Here is a 20,449-nt window from a genome sequence, read left to right on the forward strand (position 1 = left end):
ATGAGATGAACAAAAGCACTCCAGTACCCGTACAGTCTCTTCGAGGCTGCAGTCAGTATCCAGCGGGCTTGGCTTAGTGTGCACACTGACAATAAGGGGATGCAGTTACCCTGACTCTGTCTGAACAAAATCCATCCAACAACACCTCTAAAGCTCACTAACACATTATAAGTGTTTGCTATTTTCGGGGGATTTTCTGCCAGACTATTTCTTGGACAGGAGAAGTAAATAGGCAAACGGCAGAAACTTCAGGATGCTACCGGTAATGGCCAAGAAAGAGTGTGGCACACAAAGGCAAATTGTGATTTTTGCAACAACAATGTGAACTCAGAGCAGCTTATTTTACTCCTGTCACATTTTTACACATGGTGGGCCCATTTTTTACTACAGTATAAAGCTCTGAAACTGTATGGAAACAGCAGAACCATAGCAAGAAGAACAGAGAAAATGTCTTCTGTGCAATATTAAAAAAATATAATGCCTTATATCATTAAAAAGAAAAACATCCTAAATTCCTTTAATTTAATTTAATTTTTTTTCAAAAATTGGGGTAAAAAACAAACTTGGAATTAACGTGCGCAACATTTTGTGCCCCGCAGCTGATATCACACAAAATAGCGGTGACTCTACGTAAAACACATAAACAGGAGGTCATCGGTTTACGACGTCCTTGACCTATGGCATTTTGTCATTATGTCAGAACTGGAACTAATTGGCGAGCTCACTGAATATGTCGTCACGCGGCGCTGTAAGACGTCTATGTTTACATTCACCAGTTGTACGCCACCTGGACTGTGCTACATTCTCTAACTTTTTGCCCTTAAGCCTTAGTCAGACTCTTCTGATGGCAGTACTTCGGAGAAAAGGAAAACCATTTCCATACAACTAGTTTCCAAGCAACCCGTGCTTGCAAAATAAATGGTGACTTGTAGCAAACGTGACGTCTTTACTGTAGCTCTTTACACACATTGCAAACAGAGTGAAAAGCGCAACAAAAACAGAATAAAACAACATAAATACATGCAAATAAATCCTTTTAACTTAACCAGCAAGTTCAAAAATGAAGTTAATTACTTATGACACTGCCTCCGTGGTTTGCAAAGTAGAGAGCCGAGCATCCACAAAAGCACATACGTATGTAAAGGTAAACATCAAAATAGCAAACAGGAAGTGACAACTGTCAACAGACAACGTCAAAATAAAGGCCTTTTCAAAAATAAAAGCAGATAGATAATTCTGCCTTAGGGCGTCACACCATTGAGGTGAAATAAGACATAATAAAATGCTCGGAACAGGGCGAAACACCAACGAACATCGGCATTATTAGATCAAGTTGTAAAAACAGTGCAACATATTCTGTAATCTTCTTATAAAAGTATTTGGTATTCATGACTTTTATTTAGAATTGATTTATATCTCTGACGTAACGGCTTTGTTTACATTTTGGCCAGAGTTCTGACTTATGGCGATAATTCACTTACATCAATCTGTAGGAAGGGAACTCTGACATAAGTCGAGGATACCCTGTATATCCTTTTTTTTTTAAATCACTAGCTACCTGTAGTTCAGCCCTGTACAAAAAAAGGGGGAAAAAAAACAATTCCAGATTTTTTGCTACCAGACTGTTGGCTGGAGCTGAAGCCCTGTCCACACGTATCCGGATAAGTCTGAAAACGCATATATTTTTCTCCCATTCAGCCTGTCATCCACACGTAACCAGAGGTTTTTGGTTCAGAAAACGGAGGTTTTGAAAACTCTGGCCAAAGTGGAGATTTGGGAAAAACCCCGGGTATGCATTTACATGTGGACAGACATAACCGGAGTTTTAGGAACGCAGACGTCACTGCCTGCGACAAAACTGCTGTGACGTCAGACATGCGACCTTTGTAGACAATCGGAGCTCAAAAGTGTACTGGTTTCAACAATACTACAGGCGCTTTTTGCTTGTTTGATCTTACAAGCTCATTTACTGCTTCACCTCGAAGAGCATCGGAGAAGAAGGACTGCTGTGACTTCTGCTATTTTGCACCTGACAATCATTCCACGTCCTCGGCATGTTCGACGCGAGAGACGCCGCCGCTTCTGATTGGATAAGCTTGATATATACGTACATGTATCCGGATATGTGTAGACGGAGATTTTTGTAGAAAACGGAGACGTGTGGCCGCAGATTCTTTCCTAAACGGAGGGGGGCGGATATTCGGTTTTAAAAATATCCGGATACGTGTGGACATGGCCTGAGTCAGTAATGACTTTAGGGTTGCACCAATGAGTGCAGAATTTATTGTTTTTACAGAATCTCATTAGAGCAAATGGTTTATTTTGGGTGAATTTTTTAGTGAAACATGCAGAATGCAAATATTTAGACAAAGTATCATGATTTTAAGTTCAGCACATGACAGACTAATAGTTCAAGGACAGTTAGAAAGTTGAAAATCCTGTGATTCTTTGTGTTTTCGCAGTTTCTGGCCCTAATAAATGATGTAATTTGGAGGATTTCTAAAAAGATAGCATCACTTTCATAACCACCGGCATGTTTTGGGGTTCAGAGGTGAAAATTACTGGATGCGCCATTTAAGTGAGCTTTACGGGTGATATTAGATAAGATTTTGATACCTTTAAACACAGCTTGGTTTTCCCCTAATTTCAGTCTTTATGCTAAGCTAGCAGGACTGCAGGATTATATTTACCATACAGGTAGCCTACTGGGTAATACCACATGCATATAGTTTGAGAGCTGGCTGGGTTTTTGTTGCATGTCTACAACCCCCTTGCTGTCTCCCTGCATTTGTCTGCATCTGTCAAATCAGGGCAAAAATGCCAAAAAACATGATATAAAAAAACAGATGGTACAAATTGTAGAGTGATGTCAATCTTCCCATTTAACTCTCAATTACAAAGCGAATATGCTTTTTCCCCAAATGTCAAACTATTGCTTCAATGACTTAGGGCACTTTTCTTTAAAGGGTACCGTTGTGGATGAGTGGCTCCAGCTGGGGACTTTTGTTGCATGCCATACCTCTGTTTCTTTCTATGCTAGTTTATTTCCTGTATTTAACAGCTTTTCAGTCTAATAATACAAAAGTTTAGGGTCATTTATTTTCTAGTTCCCATTGTAGATCAGCTCTGCAGAGTCTGCTAAGATGAGTAAAATTACAGTCCGTGTTTGGCAAAATGCTTTGAACCCATTATTACGGAAGCTATTACCCCTCATCTCTGTGAAATCATGGTGTGGAAAGATTAATTACACTTTGGAATGGTAATGATGTCTGTCAACAGGATAATTTGCCAAGAATTCGCTGGGAGTCTTAAACTGAAAGTGATTGTGTGACCACTGGAGGTTTAATGTGAGGATTAGCGGTGGTGACTGCGCTCTGGGATGACAGAGTGGAAAAAGCAAATTTTTCTAAAAAGTAAAATGCATCTGCAGTGCTTCGGGGATGAGACTATCAAAAACAATGAGAGTGAGAGCTGACCTCAGAGGGCCACCCACAGAGTGACCTCTTGACCTCCTACAAACATAGCCATCATATGTTATCACGACTCAGCACACTATTGCCGTGCAGAGATAATGTCGCAGAGCACCCCAGCCACCTCTGATCTTTCACATCAGCACCTTGGTGCTCAAAAACACTATGGCAACTGCTCACACACGTAATCTCCCCTGGGTGTGAGAAGCAAACAGAGCTAATATGTTTGAAGAGACGGCGGTGATCACATTTCCAAGTGACTCTTTGCATCCTGCTGGGATAACCGAATAAAGAATGTTCTCAACAAACCACAATCCTGCTTTCAAAACACTTGATCCTAAGACGACAAGCACCGGGCCATCCATTATGCAACAGTCTCGCTTTCTCCATCGCTAATCAAAAGTAGAGCAAGTTCTCTGTGCGGGATTAACACGGTCTCCTACTCTTGTCTCGTTGCTTTCAGAATATGGTGGTAGGATGCACCTGCAGAGCCACCGCGTTTAATTTTCACAACACATGCACTTAATGAAATGCATCACGGCACCTCCTGACAGTAGGAGCTGCAGCGAGACAGCAGAGGTCATTGAGTAGTGAGGGGGGTTGGGGGGGAAAGGAGCAGGGAGAGTTAAGAAAAAAGAGACGGCGAAGACAAAATGGATCAACACAACGGCGGGACTAGATGGTTATGCAACAGCATATTTGGAAACGTTCACCGCAGTACGCAGAGGACCATAAACAGAACAAACATCCCACCACTCAACAACAGGATCTCTCTTTAGCCTCCTCTCCTCACCCCCTCCCCCTATAAAACCCCTCATCCCAGACTAAACCAATCTGCTGTCAGAGACCCTTCATTCTTTACTATGTAGGCCTCCTGCCTGGCTGTTTCTCCCTCCACACACACACACACACACGCACACACACTCAGGGCCTCCTCTCCTCTGTGTGACCTTGACTGGCTAGCACTCCAGGGCTTGTTCTTTGCTTCTCCTCTCTCCCTCTGCCTCTCCTGCTCTCTCCATCTTTTTCATGCTCGTCTCCACTCTATCGTCTGCCTCTCTGGCTCTTGCTTCCTATCACTCTTCCCCCTGGCCGGCTGATGTTAACCGGCGCGCTCCTTATTCTCATCCTCCTCCCCGAGACACAGAGGAGAAAGGGACAGAAGATGGCAGAGAGAGAAGAGAAGTGAGAGACCTCCCCCTCCTCCGCAATCTAGTCAGCTGAGAGAGTCCACTATAAAAATAACTCCGCCACTAAGAAGCTGCATCAACAAGTCTGCTATATGGATCCTGTAAAATCTAATACTTAGAAAAACAGACAGGACTTCTAACATTAATAATTTATAGCGGATGGTTAAATAAATATATTGCTTTTGGCTGGTTTAGCATCTATAGAAGTATGTGGATATACTAGCTGTACTTCAATGCATTTGATCCCTGTGTACCCATACATAGACGCTGGTATAATATAATTGGTATGATGATATTATAAAACACAGTGGTGACAATAAAGTGGTTATAGGTTTTGAAAAATGATGCACAAACTACAAAGTTGTCGAGTTTTAAACGGTGTATAAAACATTCATATAGTGCTAACAAATGCTAAATTGGTGAATTGTTGTTGAATTTAGCCACGAATCTGTAACATTTCTTTACATTGTATGAGACTAATTCTGCATTATGTAACCGTAATTTTCCCAGCAGGCTACCAGTTAGTAAAAAAAAAAATCTATTCTTCCCAAATGCGATTTTATTTCCCCGCAGCCCCAATTGCTTGATTCAAAGTGTGATTAGACTTTGCTCTAATCAGCTGATACGGCTTCCTGCTCCACGGCGGAGGATGACGAGCTCTCTCGGTGGAACAGTGAAGCAGCAGGTTCAAATCCGTGTTTCGTTGCAGGTGTTCCTACAAAAGCATCTAATTGCCTCCACCGCAGCCTGTTCCTCTGACTCCAGTGATCCTTGAGATTCTCCCCAATGGCTCGACTCACAACATCCATCTGTATCATAAATTGGCGCTGTTAACTATTTGACTATGCATCTAAAAGCTAAATAAACTCCAGCTCGAGTGACAGAGAGATCCATTAAATGTCAAACAGGCTTAATAAGCGCTCTTTACAATTACACTATTCCTGTCCCAGTTTATGTACCTTACATAGCTAAAGGTCTCCGCTGTGATTGTGTTCACCAATCTGATGCTCCCAGACTGAATCTGATGTGTTTAATTCACGCTTGTCTATAAAATATGACATTTTCATCTACTCTACATCTGATATCAACACAGTGAGCTGACAGGACAACAAAATAGCTCACTGCTGCTTTATGCTTTAAACGATATTAGGAGGGAAAATAGAGGGCATCATGAATGAATATCTCCAGTAATCTTCCTTTTTAAGTTTTGATCACAGAAATATAGAGACTTGTTGAATGCGGCTGTTATAAGGCAGATACCTTTTCTCCCAGCTCTTTTTTTTTTTCAATTCATCTTGCTCTAAGAGGCATGGACATTACAAGACTGCCACAGCAATTCCCCCCAAATAATTTCTCATCCTACATTAGTAAAATAGCTATGAAGCAGAGGGACATCGTCATTTTCTACAGGGCAACAATAACAAAGAGGTTAGGAACTCACAGTTGTCTGCTGACACTTACACTTCACACCATGTTAAAGACACCCCACAATCTCCCTCCGCTTTCCATTTCATTTCCGTAGCAGTTAAAGTCCTTTGATGCATACCAAGAAATGTCAGACACCACCGAGCTAGTAAACGAAAAACTGTCAAAACCTGAGGCACAATGAGGGTCTTTTCATTCAGAGGTAAGCGACTACAGGAAATCACATCACTACCAAGGTTTGAACCATAATTTAGAAAATGAGTATAAGAGCATAAGTAGGGCATGCGGTTTAAAAGGTGATGACAAACCACAACTAAAAAGGGACTTTAAAAAATCCAGTTTTATTGCTATATTTTTGCAACACCAGGGTTGAGACAGAGGAAATTTTGGCACCACCAAAGAGGCGTAAGCCAGCGCCAACCTGAAAAAAATGAGAATCTAGAAATTTGAACATTTTTTAATTGCTGTTGTTAACTGTGGCTTCATTTACTGCAACTCAAAGGACATTTTTGTTTACCAAATGTTCAGAAATAAGAGGAAAATTAACAGATTTCTGTTAAAACAGTAACACAGATGCATTGCTTTTGCTGTAAGCAGATCAGTCATGTTTATTGTCACGTATAGTTACTCCCCACAGGCCCCTTCTAAACCAGGAAAAACCCTGAACACTCATAATAACGGCTTCAGTCATATATCAGTTCTGTAAAGTCGCGCTAATGTGCAAACATTATCCCACTGTCAGTGTTAACACGTTAATGTTCTTCAAGTGTTATGTTCATCAGGTTCATCATCGTAGCTAGCGTGTCAGCATGCTACCTTTCACTAATTAGCACTAAACATAAAGTACAAATGTGGAAAATGGAAGTATCATTAGTTTCATAGATATTTGGTCGTAAAACAAGATGCGAAGCAGATTAAGGTCTTACAAACACATGCGGTTTCTTCTTACTTCCAGTACACACTACAGCTGCTTAAAAATGCGTACTTCTTCATGCTGTATGTTGAAATCAGGACATGCTACTTTGTCATAGGATTGCACCTTAAATTTTGACTATTAAAGTCTGCTGTGCCAAATGATCTGTCTTCTATCTGTTCATTCTAACTTGTTTATACTCAGTGGGAGACAATGTGATGTATGTGACAAGAACTGTGGGCCAGAATAGCCTGCATACTGCAAAAACCCACCGCATATAGTAGGACATCCTGGTATTTTTTTTGGCATACTGCATTTTGTATTGGGACATCGTTTTCTAGCATACTATATAGTATATAAGCATAGAGAGTGCATATGGTATGCACTCCTTTTTTGACCTGGGGACTGGTTCTTAATTAAAAATAATGGGATCACCCAAATGATTACATTCCTATTCTTGGGATCATCCAATGCAATAGCTGTTGAGATGATTCACATTCATGGTATTCCTCCTCTAAAGTGATGCCATCTGCTCATTGCGTAACCCATTTAGGTTGCAGATTTATCTATGAGCAAGCCAAAACAATAAACTCTACCTGAGGAGTGCTCTTAGTGCAGGTGCTGCATGCCAAACTTAAGTCATTTAGATTGGTAGCCCTGGCCGGAGGTTTGGACCGCAGCCCAAAACCAAGGCCAGCATCAAGCTAAATCAATACTGAACCTCACGGTATTACTATATATCATATTCAAGTCGTAGATAGTGCGGGGTGCCAGACAGAGTACAGGACCACACATCAAATAAATTTAAGGCAATTTGTCCCTGATGTACAAGCTCTGTCTCTAGACGTAGCATCGCAAGAAAGAAGGAGATACCGAACTGTCAGTTAAAGAGGAACAACACTTTATGTTGTTAAGCAAACAAGTGAAGCTCCTCACTGATTTCTTCATTTGAAGTTTTATCCTGCACTAGACTGATGAACGCAATAAGACAACAACAGCGAATGTCCTGAGGTGGCATTACTTCACCTCAAGAGGTCATAAAGCTGTATTAGTGATCCACCTCTTGTTGTCACTTATACAGATCAGGGTGATTGCATGAATAATACATGAAGTCAATCAAACCACAGGTTCCTTCTCTGAACACATCTCCCCAAAACCTAACCTGTACCTGAACCATTCTCCCTCGGTGCAAACGATCAATAAAGGCAGCGGTACCTGGCCAACAAATCTATTACAGTCACTTCATCAGAAAAGTCATCAATAGATGAAGCTGCAAAGCTCTTCATTTACTGGTCCCGTGCTATTTGACAGGCACTGAGGGAAGGAACCCTCCTGTTTCTATGGCTGAAGTGTAGCAGGGACATTTCACAAGTAGGGACGCTCTTCTAATAATGCATGGGGTGACAGTGCTGCGAGCCTGACAGATGTTTCACACTCACTGGTGATTGCTGAAATGGAAACAGACATGTTATTATATGTAAAGCCACAGAAATATATATTTAAACCAAATCCATTGCTATATAGTTTTACTGTTACTTTACTGTTCCATTAAAAAATAAACTGAGAAAACTGAGAAACTGTTGGTCAGTTCGTACAATTATCATTAATTAAGACATAATAGGTATTTTATGGAGAACAATAATCTTTTAAAACAACAGTTAATTTTAGATGTGGGGTGACTAGACCTTTACTGCAAGTCATTCCCTGCTCTGTTTTCCAGCATTTTATCCAATGAAAGTAAAATGCTGAAAAAAAACACTGTGTTCTAGATACAGACATCAAAGCCAATTGATGAACCACAAATGAAGCTACAGTAAGTTTGATAGTTGACAACCTTTCGTTTTTTAAGCAACAACTTGCTGTTCTCAGCTTCTCAGACATGAACATTTGTTGTTTTTCTTTGTCATTTGTGAAAGTACACTAAATATATTTGTGCTTTGAACTGTTGGGGTTCTACAAAATGGAATCTGAAGCTGTTACACTGAAGTGCAGAAACCTAAAAGGAACTTTTTTAAGTTTGAGAGAAAAAATATCAATTATTCAAGACAACGGTTGTCAGATTAATAGAAAGTGAAAAGTTGTTCCAGCCTACAAAGACACTATCGTAAACATAAACTCTACACCATCCAACATCTCACAAAATTAAAAAGATTACTATTACTTAAAGAGCCCATGCTTCTTGGATTTTTTCTTTTTTTCTTTGATGTTCTGTAAAGCTGTTTTTTGTGTGTCTAAAATGTTTGCTAGTCCACACCAAAGGGAGTTCTCTCCCACAGAAGTCACTGATCCTTACCTGCCTGAAATGGCTCGTTTAAGGTTCAGGCATTTCTTTCCTCACCGAATTATGTCATCATGTAAAACAAAAGTCTTTGACACACCCACAAGCAGAATGAGCAGCTTCCTCGCATTTCGCCATTATTTCCTCCTTTGCATCTACACTGTAGATAACAATATGTAAATTCTTTCTCATCAAAAAGAACATTTCAGATATCCATGATGTCATTCTTCCTATTCCCAACTGTCATGTCTATTTATTTCAAGACAAATGGCATCACTTTAGCCATGTATGTGTATGAGGTCTCTTGTTGTAGTTATTTCCAATTTAGTTGTAAATACCGACAGTTTAATTCTGACTCGTCTTTATTCATGCTCAAGATACTGCATCTGTAATTCCCCTTAAGGCTACATATCTAGAGCGTCCTTACAAATACACTGTGGCACTGCAACCATAACGGTATACGGCAAGTCATTGTGCTGCCATGTTAGAGCAGCATTCTGGTTGTTTTCGATCCTAAGTCTCGAACCAACAAAGCTCTCATTCTTCACAAACTCCTTGCTGATACGATCTTCTTATTTTACAACATTTTCTAATATGATCCACCACAACTGCTATTACTTCTGCTAACGTTAAATGAACCTTCTGCTAAAGGGAAGTTTTGCATGAGCAGCGTCACGCACAGAAATTGGAAGTAGTCATGACATTTGAAATATCTACTTCACGTAATAACTACTAGTCAAAATGAGACTGCGGATCTCTGTAATTTAAGCAACTGTTAAACTATGCCATTTCCTTGGGCCAGCTGACCAATCAGAATAAGATGGGCCTTAAAGACACAGGAGCTAAAACTGAGTATCCTAGACAGACGTTAAGAAGAGATGCTGAAGTAATATACAGTGACAGAGAAAAATAATGTGGTTTTTGAAGATTTAAGCATGTAAACATACTCTAGAAGACGCGATAAAAATAATTCTGAACCTGTAATCACGTATAATATGGGCTCTTTAAGAAGTATACGTGTCACTATGCATGAGCTTGTATTTGCTGAGTGTTTAAATATGAACTGTTTCTATCTTTAGGGTTACAGAGCACATAAGCATTGCTCTGAAATGCTGTTTATCCTGTCTCTGTCCTAAAGCGTTTGGTCTCAAAAAATTAATTCCTTCTGTTGCCAAAAGCAACAGTGAAGTGATGTGCGCCATACTAATCACAAATAAGAATTTTGTTTCTGTTGTGTTTGGCTTTGTGACAGTTTTACTAATAAAAGTTACAAATAACTCACGAATGCTTTAAAAAAATTCACATTTAAGTAATTAAATGTTCATTAATATTTCACTGTGATTAATAAAAGCTGGCTGTATGTGAGCTGGATGGTCTGAACATCCCAAATTTATCTTACAATAGTTGACAATCGGTCCTGTTGCAGCTCACAATGCAGCATTTAGACCATTAGTAGCTTAAATAGTTGCTGAATGTTTTCCAGAAGGTATAAATGATGGATCACTTAGCCGTCATACTGAGGAAACAGCAACAGGGTGCCACATTGTCTCCACCATTCACTCCTTTATCCTTTTTGTAATTTAGTTTCTTTTTTCTTAAGTTCAGTATTGATCGAAGGCCAGATTCAGTCTTATTTCAGATGTTTATTGGACAGTAGACGACAGTCTGTCAGGCTCACATATGATCAACCTGTTTGTCTTCACCCCCCCTTTAATCCTCTGAGGCCATAATCAATACGTCCCCGGTAGACCTTTCTCCCTCGCCCTGCCACTCCACCTTGAGACGCGGTGTGAATTTAAAGGCCACAGCAGTGCAGTGAGGGAAACACCCGCTTAGGTGAATCAATTAAAGGCGTCAGTCAAGTACTGAGTTCTTTTTAGAGTAAAGAGTAGCCCCAGCACATTCAGAGTCAGCCTGCTCATAACTTTACAACTTTACTGGCAGTTCATTAATCCCTGGAAACAGCCTTTTTGTCTTTGCCCTGGCTGTGACGCCTGCAGGTCTAACAAATGGTTTCAGTTACATTCACTTTGCAATGGTTGCCTTTGATTACTTCAGCGCCTCACGCTGATGCTCTGATTCTAATTCCTCATCTAACACCTGCTGCTGAGCCTCATGACCTCCAGGATCATACAGACCCACATACTTTAGAGTGTATTATGTTCCGGAGGTTTCCCTTTGCAGAAAATGTGCTAGCCATGTTAGCAGCTGTGTGAGTTGGCAAAATGGTGGTCACTGTTCCAGCATGCTAACAATGACAATGCTAGCATACTGCTATACAGCCAGAAATATTCACCATCCTAGATATGCAGACAAGTATTTGCTCTGTCATATTAAAGATTGGAACAGGAGGCTAATGGTGTCATTAATTTACCACATTCTTCCTCATAAACCAAGCATCAGAGTTTTAATTTTGACCTGAAGGTGACACCTATCCTCCCTCCATGCAAACACTGGATAGAGCTCATCCTTCAGTCTGACAGCAACAGCAAGTAGACCAGTATAGACAGCACTGTGGTTCTCACTTGTAGTGTTTCTCGCCCATATCTATCTATACTTTTTCAGTTTTTCATGGCTAAAAAATAGTGGGAATTCCAATGTAAAGTCTCCTCAGCTGTAAACAGGCTTGACAAATACAATCATATCTAGTTCCTATCGCAACATTGAAAACAAAATATTCCACATGTACAAGAAGAAGAAACAACTCCAGATAGCTTGAACTGAAAAGCCACTATTGAAACATTTGTGGAAAATATTGCATTCCTGGATTACAATTTATTTAATGGAGCGTCACTGTGAATCCTAAAAAGGTGGTGATTAACAAAACGATTATTCTGTCGAACCTTAATCCTGGCTGGAATCAATGACAAACAACTTGCAACTGCAGCCTCGGGTCTGATGACTTGCTATGTCACAGCTATTAAATAAACCCAGTACAAAAAAGTAAATTTATAAAAAAAAATAAAGCTTACATCTGTATTGACGGTCAATCACATATAAAAATCAGTGTTTAAGTCCCTCTAGAGCAAGTGCCACTTTGGTATTGCCCTTGAGTATCTTTTTGTGTTAAAAAGACAAAGCTTCAATTAAAACAAATGTGGAGAGAGTGAAAACATCCGTTTCAAAATGTCACTGAGACAGAAAAATGCATGTATAGAGTCACCAGTCAAATCCAAATCACCAGTTGAAAAGGTGTGTTGATTTTCCCTCAAAATTGGGTTAAAAATGCCCAAGCAATCTTCTGCCATGCACGTGAACAGTCTCAGAATATTAAACTTGCATCCATGCAGCAACACGATAAGCTGGTTGTATCCTGAGTTGGCTGTTATAAAGCAGATGGGTTTCAGAGGAGGACGGGCAGGACGTTTGTCATGCAACCACCATCTTTGCCTTTCCAAAACTGGTGAATCTTTATGTTTTGATGTCTCCATTTAAACAGTTAGCGCCTTGTTTCCAAATAGCTCTGTGTTCAAATACAAATCAGCAGGAACTTCATTCATCCCCATGAGAACCTCTCTGATCTCCCATGTGTTTGTGAAACTGCTGTATGTTTATCCCCCCACCGTTGCAGTGGATTATGGAGAAACCAAATTGTCAATTCGAAAAACTAAGTTAGCTAATAGCCTACTGAGCTGTTTGACTATGCTGACGGTCAAATTGGCAAATGTGTAATTACAAAATAAAGTTCAACACTTGCCAAGAGTGCACACATACATTGTTTAACAAAAATCTTTCACAAAACTGGCTACACATTTGACAGAATAACCTCCTCAATAAATCTGATAATGTAATATTGGCGCTGTTTTAGTGGCATTAATGCTCCATGCACAGATTCCATTAATCTGCATGGAAAAATCTAATACAACCTAATTCATCCATCCATCCATTCTCTATACACCGCTTTAGCCTCACTAGGGTCGCGGGGGGTGCTGGAGCCTATCCCAGCTGACTCGGGCAAAGGCAGGGGACACCCTGGACAAGTCGCCAGTCTGTCACAGGGCTACATATACAGACAAACAATCACACTCACATTCACACCTACGGGCAATTTAGAGTAATCAATTAACCTCAGCACATTTTTGGACTGTGGGAGGAAGCCGGAGTGCCCGGAGAAAACCCACGCATGCTCAGGGAGAACATGCAAACTCCATGCAGAAAGATCCCAGGTCCACCCCGGGATTTGAACCGGGGATCTTCTTGCTGCAAGGCGAAAGTGCTAACCACTACGACACTGTGCAGCCCAACCTAATTCATGTCTATGATAATAATCAGTTGTTTTATTGTAGTGAAATCTCTTTTTTGCATATTTTTTTAAAGCTGCTAGTTCCAAGAGATGCCAAACTACCCTTTGTAATATATGGCAATGATGATTATATTATTTTATTAGCCTTTCTCTTTCTCTTTTCATGGCTGGGGTGAAGTTTCCATCCACCTGTAATCACATGCATTTCCTCGGCTTGACCACCAGGGGGCCCAGTCTGTATAACGTGGATTTACAAAACTATATGAAGTGTCAAAGTCAAATTCACTTGTGGCTTTAAGGGGGACTTGAACCCAGCTCTCTGGGGTGAAAGTGTTTATGATGATGCTCTTGTTGCTCCTCATGCTGTCTCACCGGGCTGAGATGAGAAGCCCTTTGATTGGCTGAAATCACCCATCAAGGTTAGATTTTATAAAGCCTGCAAACAAAGCCAAGAGGGCTCTAGTTTGCTCTCAGACCACTTCAATGACAACATGCTGAAAGGTCATCATGGAATTTATGTTTAAAAAAACCCTGCCTACCCCAGCTTTAGGGGTGGCACTTCTCTAAACATTCACAGCAGCAGCAGCAGCAGCAGATATGTTTTACTTTGTGACACATTCACACAGTGATCTCACTTACATCATTGTTTTTAAAGCCTCTCCTCCACGGATGCTGCTTGCTTGCTTGCTTGCTTGCTTGCACATCCCTGTACAGTATCGTGTTGTGGTCCGATCACATTGTCTCACATCACGGGGAAATGAAGAGGAAAAGGTGGTGGTGGTGTGTGTGTGTGGGGGGGGGGATCGGCACCTCCCACTCTGCCTTTTTGCTCTTTTTTACACCACCTCCCTCCTCCCCTCCCCGGTGCTCGGTAGCAGCAGGTGTTATTCTCGTATAACCTGAAGATTTAGGTGGTAATTAGCATAACCTCTGAGCCCCGGAGAGTTATTTATGCTTCGTGGTAACAGCGGGGGGACGCGAGTCGAGTGTGTTCCTGGGCGCCCGATGAGAGGAGAAATCACGCCTCAAAAACACGTGGGAGAGATTACTCAAATATTCCTCCTTTGTACCCTCTTTACCTCTCTCTCTCTCTGTCCCTGCTGCTGCTCGGTTATCTCGTAATAAGCTGCAGCTCGTGTCGTTTAGTGTTTTTTTTTTTTTTTTTTTTGCAGGATGTCGGACGCTGTGGAGCACCATTAATAACCCATATACACTTGGGTTTCATTGTAGCTAAAGGCTTTGACCTTGTGTTATGTTGCCCTTAAGTGTTTTTTTTTTTTTTTTTTAACGGAACATGATCAACACACAGGACAATGCACTCCTGCAAATTTCATACATGCACATGATAAAGTGTCCACAACAGGTTCACTATTGATTGTGCACGGTGCATTGGAACAGAAAGAAAAGCAGGATCGGAGCTAAAGATAAGCGTCCTCCTCGGAGGCAATTAACTGCACTGATATTACATAATGACAGCCCACACTTTTCACCATGCCAAAGGATGAGCCTGTTTTCTTTTTAGTAATAATTATAATGATGAAATAAATGACATCCAGGGCTGTGTGTGTGTGTCTGTGTGTGACTACATCCCCACCTATTCGGCTCCAAGAGGAAAGCAGCAGGTCAGGGATGAAACACCTTGAAACTGTCAGGATGCTCCTCGCAAATAAAAAAAAGAGTGTCAGGATTCTTGACGGGATCTTACCTTTGCTGTTGTCCTCTTCCCTGTTCAGATACATGGCTGTGACTTGACTCCGAGGCAGATGCGATGGCGTTGATGTGTTGGTACTCCTCTGGCGTGTGTCGTGAACTCCGCTGATTTTTTTTTTCTCTTTTTGTAGTAGTAGCTGTTTATTGTTGTGTTGCTCCTCAGCAGCCTCTCCTCTCCTCCTAGTGGATAGGTAGGCTAACCAGTTAGAGACTCTCCCTCTCCTCTCCCTCCTTCTCTCACTCTCTCTCTCTCCCTCTCCCTGCCTCTCTCGCTCTCTAATAAGCAGCGTGCACTGTGGCTCAGAGGACAAAATGGGGAAAGTGACTTTTGCAGCTGTGTAAAGTCTCCACAGCTTGTTTGCTCTGCTGCCATGTGCGATCCCCGATTCCGTTTATGCATCCATTTATCATATCTGAAATATTGCCTATGGGGATGTTGTACACATATGCACAATGGTGGGATTCAATCCACATGGGTTAACTGGATTTTTTTTCTCTTTTTTTTCTACAGATTCTTTTTTTTTTAACCTTTGTGTTGTCCTGTGGGTCAAAATCGACCTTTAAAAGATTAAAAATGTGGGGAAAAAATATATATTTTCACAGTGCAACTTCTGATGTCCACGTTTTCAACATTTTTGGGAAATTTTTGAACATTTTTTTAGTGGAAAAAAAAGTCAAAAATGTTTCTTTAAGAACATTCACATAAAAATCAACCAAAATCCAGCGAAATTCGCTGGATTTTGGTTGATTTTTATGTGAATGTTCTTAAAGAAAACATTAGAAGTGTTATTGACATGTATGTAATTACTTAATAAATTTTTAGGATTTTTTGGGCAGATTTTTACTCATTTTTACTCAAGAATTTTATTGCCAAATTTGTTTTTTTTTTAAATATTTTTTAAGGGACATTTTTAAGGAATTAATGGAATTTTCTTCCTGAATGTTTTACAAATTTTTAGAAATTTGGGGATTTTTTTTGCTGAATTTGTTCAATTTTTTTCAGACAAGAAAACAATATTTTCTGCTGCCTGTAAATGAGGACAACAGGAGGGTTAATGAAATAAAAGTACCAAAGTCGTAAATTCCAAACAGAAATCCTGCATTCAAGCATGGAACTTAATTAAAAGTGTCTAATTAAGACAGGACACTACAGGTGAAAAGGGCATCAACAAGAAACTTCCTCAGCTGATTGCTTAAATTAAGACAATATTTTTTGCAGTGCAAGTTTTCTGGAATGTTATGCTTAAATATGCAAATGAGTTACTATCTAATTTGCATTCATTTCCAGAATAGATATCTAATGAAAAAACTATAAAATATACGAGCATTAAGTCACTGAAGCCTAATTTTTCCTTCAGTTAAAACCACTTTCAAATGGATAATCACTTTTATCTTTCTAAAAATCCTACCTCATGTCTCAGGCATCTTTAAAAGTCCTGGAATCTTCTCCGAAATCCATTATTTTGTGTATTAGTTTGCAATCCAGTGAGGTCAGAGGTTATTTTTGAGACATCAGTGTTAGCAGAAATATGGAAATCTGGCAGCCGTAACTCTGCATATTGTATTGTGAAGTGCTGAGCTGAAGCTGAATAGAACAAAGCAGCAGCCATTTCGCTTTGAAGGAATGAAGACACATCTTTATATCTTTCTTCTTTCATTCTATTGACATATTGGAGGCAAAGGTTTTTACAGATAGGAAATTTGGGGAGTATCTCTTCTTAGCAGTCTATAAATCAGAAAATACTGTCAACAGCCAGGGGAGTAAAAACAATTTTCGCCCTGTTTTTTAGGAATGAATGCCCTGTGAATCAGGCTATTACTGATATATGAACAAAGCCCCTGTGTGAAAACCTTCTGAATACAGATGGGAACAAAACTGGAAAGTGTGTTGTATGAAAGTGTGAATGGCGAGTATGAGGAAAAACTAATTCTGTGAACATGACCTTTAAAGATTAGTATTGTCATTGAAATCTACAGACATAAATACACAAAAAGCAGAAAAAGTAGCGATCAAATGTATATTTTGGATGTTTTCTTACCACTAGTCTGCCAGAAGACATGTTATGGAAGCAAAGAAAAAAAAAAAACAAAAGGCCCCAAATCTCAAAATAGACCAGTGCATGAAAAAACATGCTTTTTGCCTGCAGTCTTAAGTACTGAAAGTACTCATTATGCATAAATTCAGTCTCTCAGAAGGCTATATTACAGGCTATATAATGAATTTTTGTTACTTGTGAGTTGGTCTCAAGAGGCAGATTAAACAAATTAAACCAAACTAAAGAGTAGATGAGACAAACTAATGCAAAATAAGGTGCACTAGAATATTGTAAAATACTGATGCATTCAAGGGAAGTAGGAACTTTATGTTGTATGTGGTGAATGTAGAGCTTAATCCTTTAAAAATGCACCATATTTTATGATATGATCATGAGGGGGTTTTCTTAATGTAAAATAGCAAACTGTGATTAGCTGTTGTGATAACTGAGGAATCCTTTAAGTCATGTATCTGGCAAAATAACTTCCTACTACTACAATATGAGGGTTTCAGGCTTTTTCCTGTTTGAATTTGCTGTCAGTCAAATAGCACACTTGAATTTTGGTGGTTTGGTGGATCAGGCATCTGAGGAAACTGTCATAGGTATGTGCTATTTTGGTATAAAAATATAAATGATTGAATTAATATATTTTAAAATCACAGGGTAATCTACAATAATCGTTTGTCATTTTGTATTTATACGGCTGCAGCTCAGTAATTATGAATAAGTACTGAGTCGCCAAAAGGGCAATATTTCCCTCTGGCATATGATTATAGTTGAACTATAAGTTGACAAAAAAAAAATGGAAATATTCAAGTAAAGTACTTGAGAATATGTGTGTAATTGCTTTCCTCGACTTCACTATGACAAATTATTTATTAAACCTACAGCATAGTGCGGTCTGAGTGACACATTTTAATGGATCAATTTGTAAAATCCTGTGAAAATTCGGCTTCTCCGTCAGTAAACATTGATATAACGCGAGAGAAGTTGGAACCCATCTGGTCCTGTCACTTCAGCCCACCTGCCGCATATCCATATCCCCGTTTTATGTGGCCTGGCAGGACAATGTAGGACACGGTGGTGTGCGAGTTTACTAACCACATTATTAGGCACAGGGCAGAGATTAAGAGCTCTTGAGGAGGAATTGTGTGCGTCCTCTGCCAGTTTGTGATGCAAGGTGATGTGGCTGCTATGCAAATGCTCCCTAAATTAGATGCAGCAATGAGATGTAGATTATTTTACCGCTCAGTATTCAGGCTGTCTTACATCACACAAAGGCAGCTCTGTAAGAGGAGGAGGAACAGTTTGTCCATGACCTTGACTTAGTCCCAGAAAAACCCAGTTAGAAAGCAATTTAAAACTATTTCTCCAATTACTTTTCTTCTTGTTCTTTGAGCAAATTTCCAATTTGTGATGGAACTTCTTGTTGCATGAAGCTGGGAGTCAGAGACATGGAGCATTATAAAATAAATGGGATAAGCCACAGCAGTATTAAAACCACAGCATGAAGCCTGCATCAACACGTGTGCCACTTGGCAGTCATTGTTAATACAGAAGTTGTGTAATTAAACTATGATAATGACTTGAAAATCATTCACTGGACTCTGATCAACCGATCCTCTCTGTTGTGAAACCTGAACAATGTCTCCTGTGATATTTGTTGTACTCCGCAGTCTTTCCGTGGCTCTTGGTGTAATAAATATGCAGGTTTTTCTTACAAGACTGCAAAATAGAAAACTAATGCTCCGTTCAATCCTGTGACTCTCTGATATCAGCGATTAGGAATTCAATAGGATATGAGTAGAGCTGTACTGTAGATGCAAATCCTGTGCAGTTTGCCTGCATTTTGTCAATAGAGCTGGGAAGGTCATTTGCTCAAAGCATCCTGCAGTGATTTCCATTTGATTACATTTTGTTTTTGCACTGCGCTCCGTGCTATTTGTTCACTACTGAGAATCTTTCGCCATTTGTTAGGAGAATTCTCTGCAGACTAATTTGACCACAGTCTATTCCCAGATTTCGCCTCCACCCCCCACCCCACCCCTGTGCTCCCAGCAACATTGTGCCTGTCACTGATGCATCTGTCTCCACTGGTATCTATAAATACCCCCTTCTCTCCCCTTCAAAAACCTGATTCCCATTGATTTAGTGACCTATATACACATCACCACCGTCCCCTCCCTTCCTCTGGCTCTGTGCTCCTTCTGTCGATGGTCCTTTACTGTCTCCACCTCTTGATTTCCCTTTTTTTTTTCCTCTCCATCATTCTTTCCCTTTAAGCTCAACTTAGACTACCTCTTCCTCCACCTTCTCCCCTCCTCTTGCTAGAAAGCAAGAAAGGCTAATAATAGTTCACGGTGGAAGCCTAAGTCATGACACATGAAAAGGATTTAAGTGAGCATAAGAACAGTAGCTGCTGCTCATTTCTATATTTCAAAGTCTTGTCATTGTGGTAAACTGAGCCTTCGGCTAATCTCTTGTGTGTGTGTAAACACTGGAGTAGATAGTGTGATGAAAGGAGTCTCTCAAAGAGGCACAAAATTCAATATGAAATCTGACTCTGGCTGGAATGAGATCACAATACAGCGACATATAGGAAGACAGGAGGGTGTACAGGGGTATATGAAGGTGCTATGATGTAATTATGCTGCTGCAGGGTGCTGAGAAATAGCACCCTGCAAACTAAAGCCATAAACACTAATGTTGAGCGCATAAAACAGCCGCGGATTAATTATGAATAAACCCCTGTCGTAACATGAGTTCTGCTGAAACGTGCAGGTATCATTAAACCCCGAACATGAGGTGAAATCCACAGGAAAACATATTTCCATGTTCTGATCATGGAAGTTATACAGAGCGTGTCTATCAAGTGAAGTCACAGAGATCAGAGGTAAGAGAGGCATGCTACTGGAAAAGCTCCATCACAGCTGCTGGAGATACAAAGTAGCCCGACTGAGAATAAGATAGCTAAGCGAGTGAGATCAGAGCGCGTGATTTGCTGGCACACCACCCAAGCTCAGCGTACACCTGTAGTGCATGGCTCCACTGATGCTCTCCCCACTCCCCCCACAACAGGAGGATCAGGGCTCTACTGCAACCCCACACTGACCCCTGGTGGCTCCACGAGGCGGCAAATCACAGCAGCAGTCTGAGCTGCTCCTCTGTCCCGAGGAGTCACAAT

The 20,449-nt window shown here is 40.3% G+C and overlaps 1 protein-coding gene across 2 annotated transcripts in view; it reads right to left on the minus strand.

Annotated features, from left to right (window-relative positions):
• The window catches only part of syt7a (synaptotagmin VIIa), a 100,031-nt gene extending 84,528 nt beyond the window's left edge, over positions 1 to 15,503 (minus strand). The window contains exon 1 of one of the 2 annotated variants that reach the window (XM_051952790.1): positions 15,225 to 15,503. In XM_051952790.1, coding sequence (XP_051808750.1) covers positions 15,225 to 15,258 — 34 coding nt within the window. In that variant the 5' untranslated portion in view covers positions 15,259 to 15,503. The remainder of the gene's footprint in view (positions 1 to 15,224) is intronic. The other variant, XM_022197898.2, reaches the window with a different exon arrangement.
• Between the last annotated feature and the right edge of the window lie 4,946 nt (positions 15,504 to 20,449).

Source organism: Acanthochromis polyacanthus, chromosome 8 (assembly GCF_021347895.1).
Source record: "Acanthochromis polyacanthus isolate Apoly-LR-REF ecotype Palm Island chromosome 8, KAUST_Apoly_ChrSc, whole genome shotgun sequence".
Classification (NCBI taxonomy): Eukaryota; Metazoa; Chordata; class Actinopteri; family Pomacentridae; genus Acanthochromis; species Acanthochromis polyacanthus.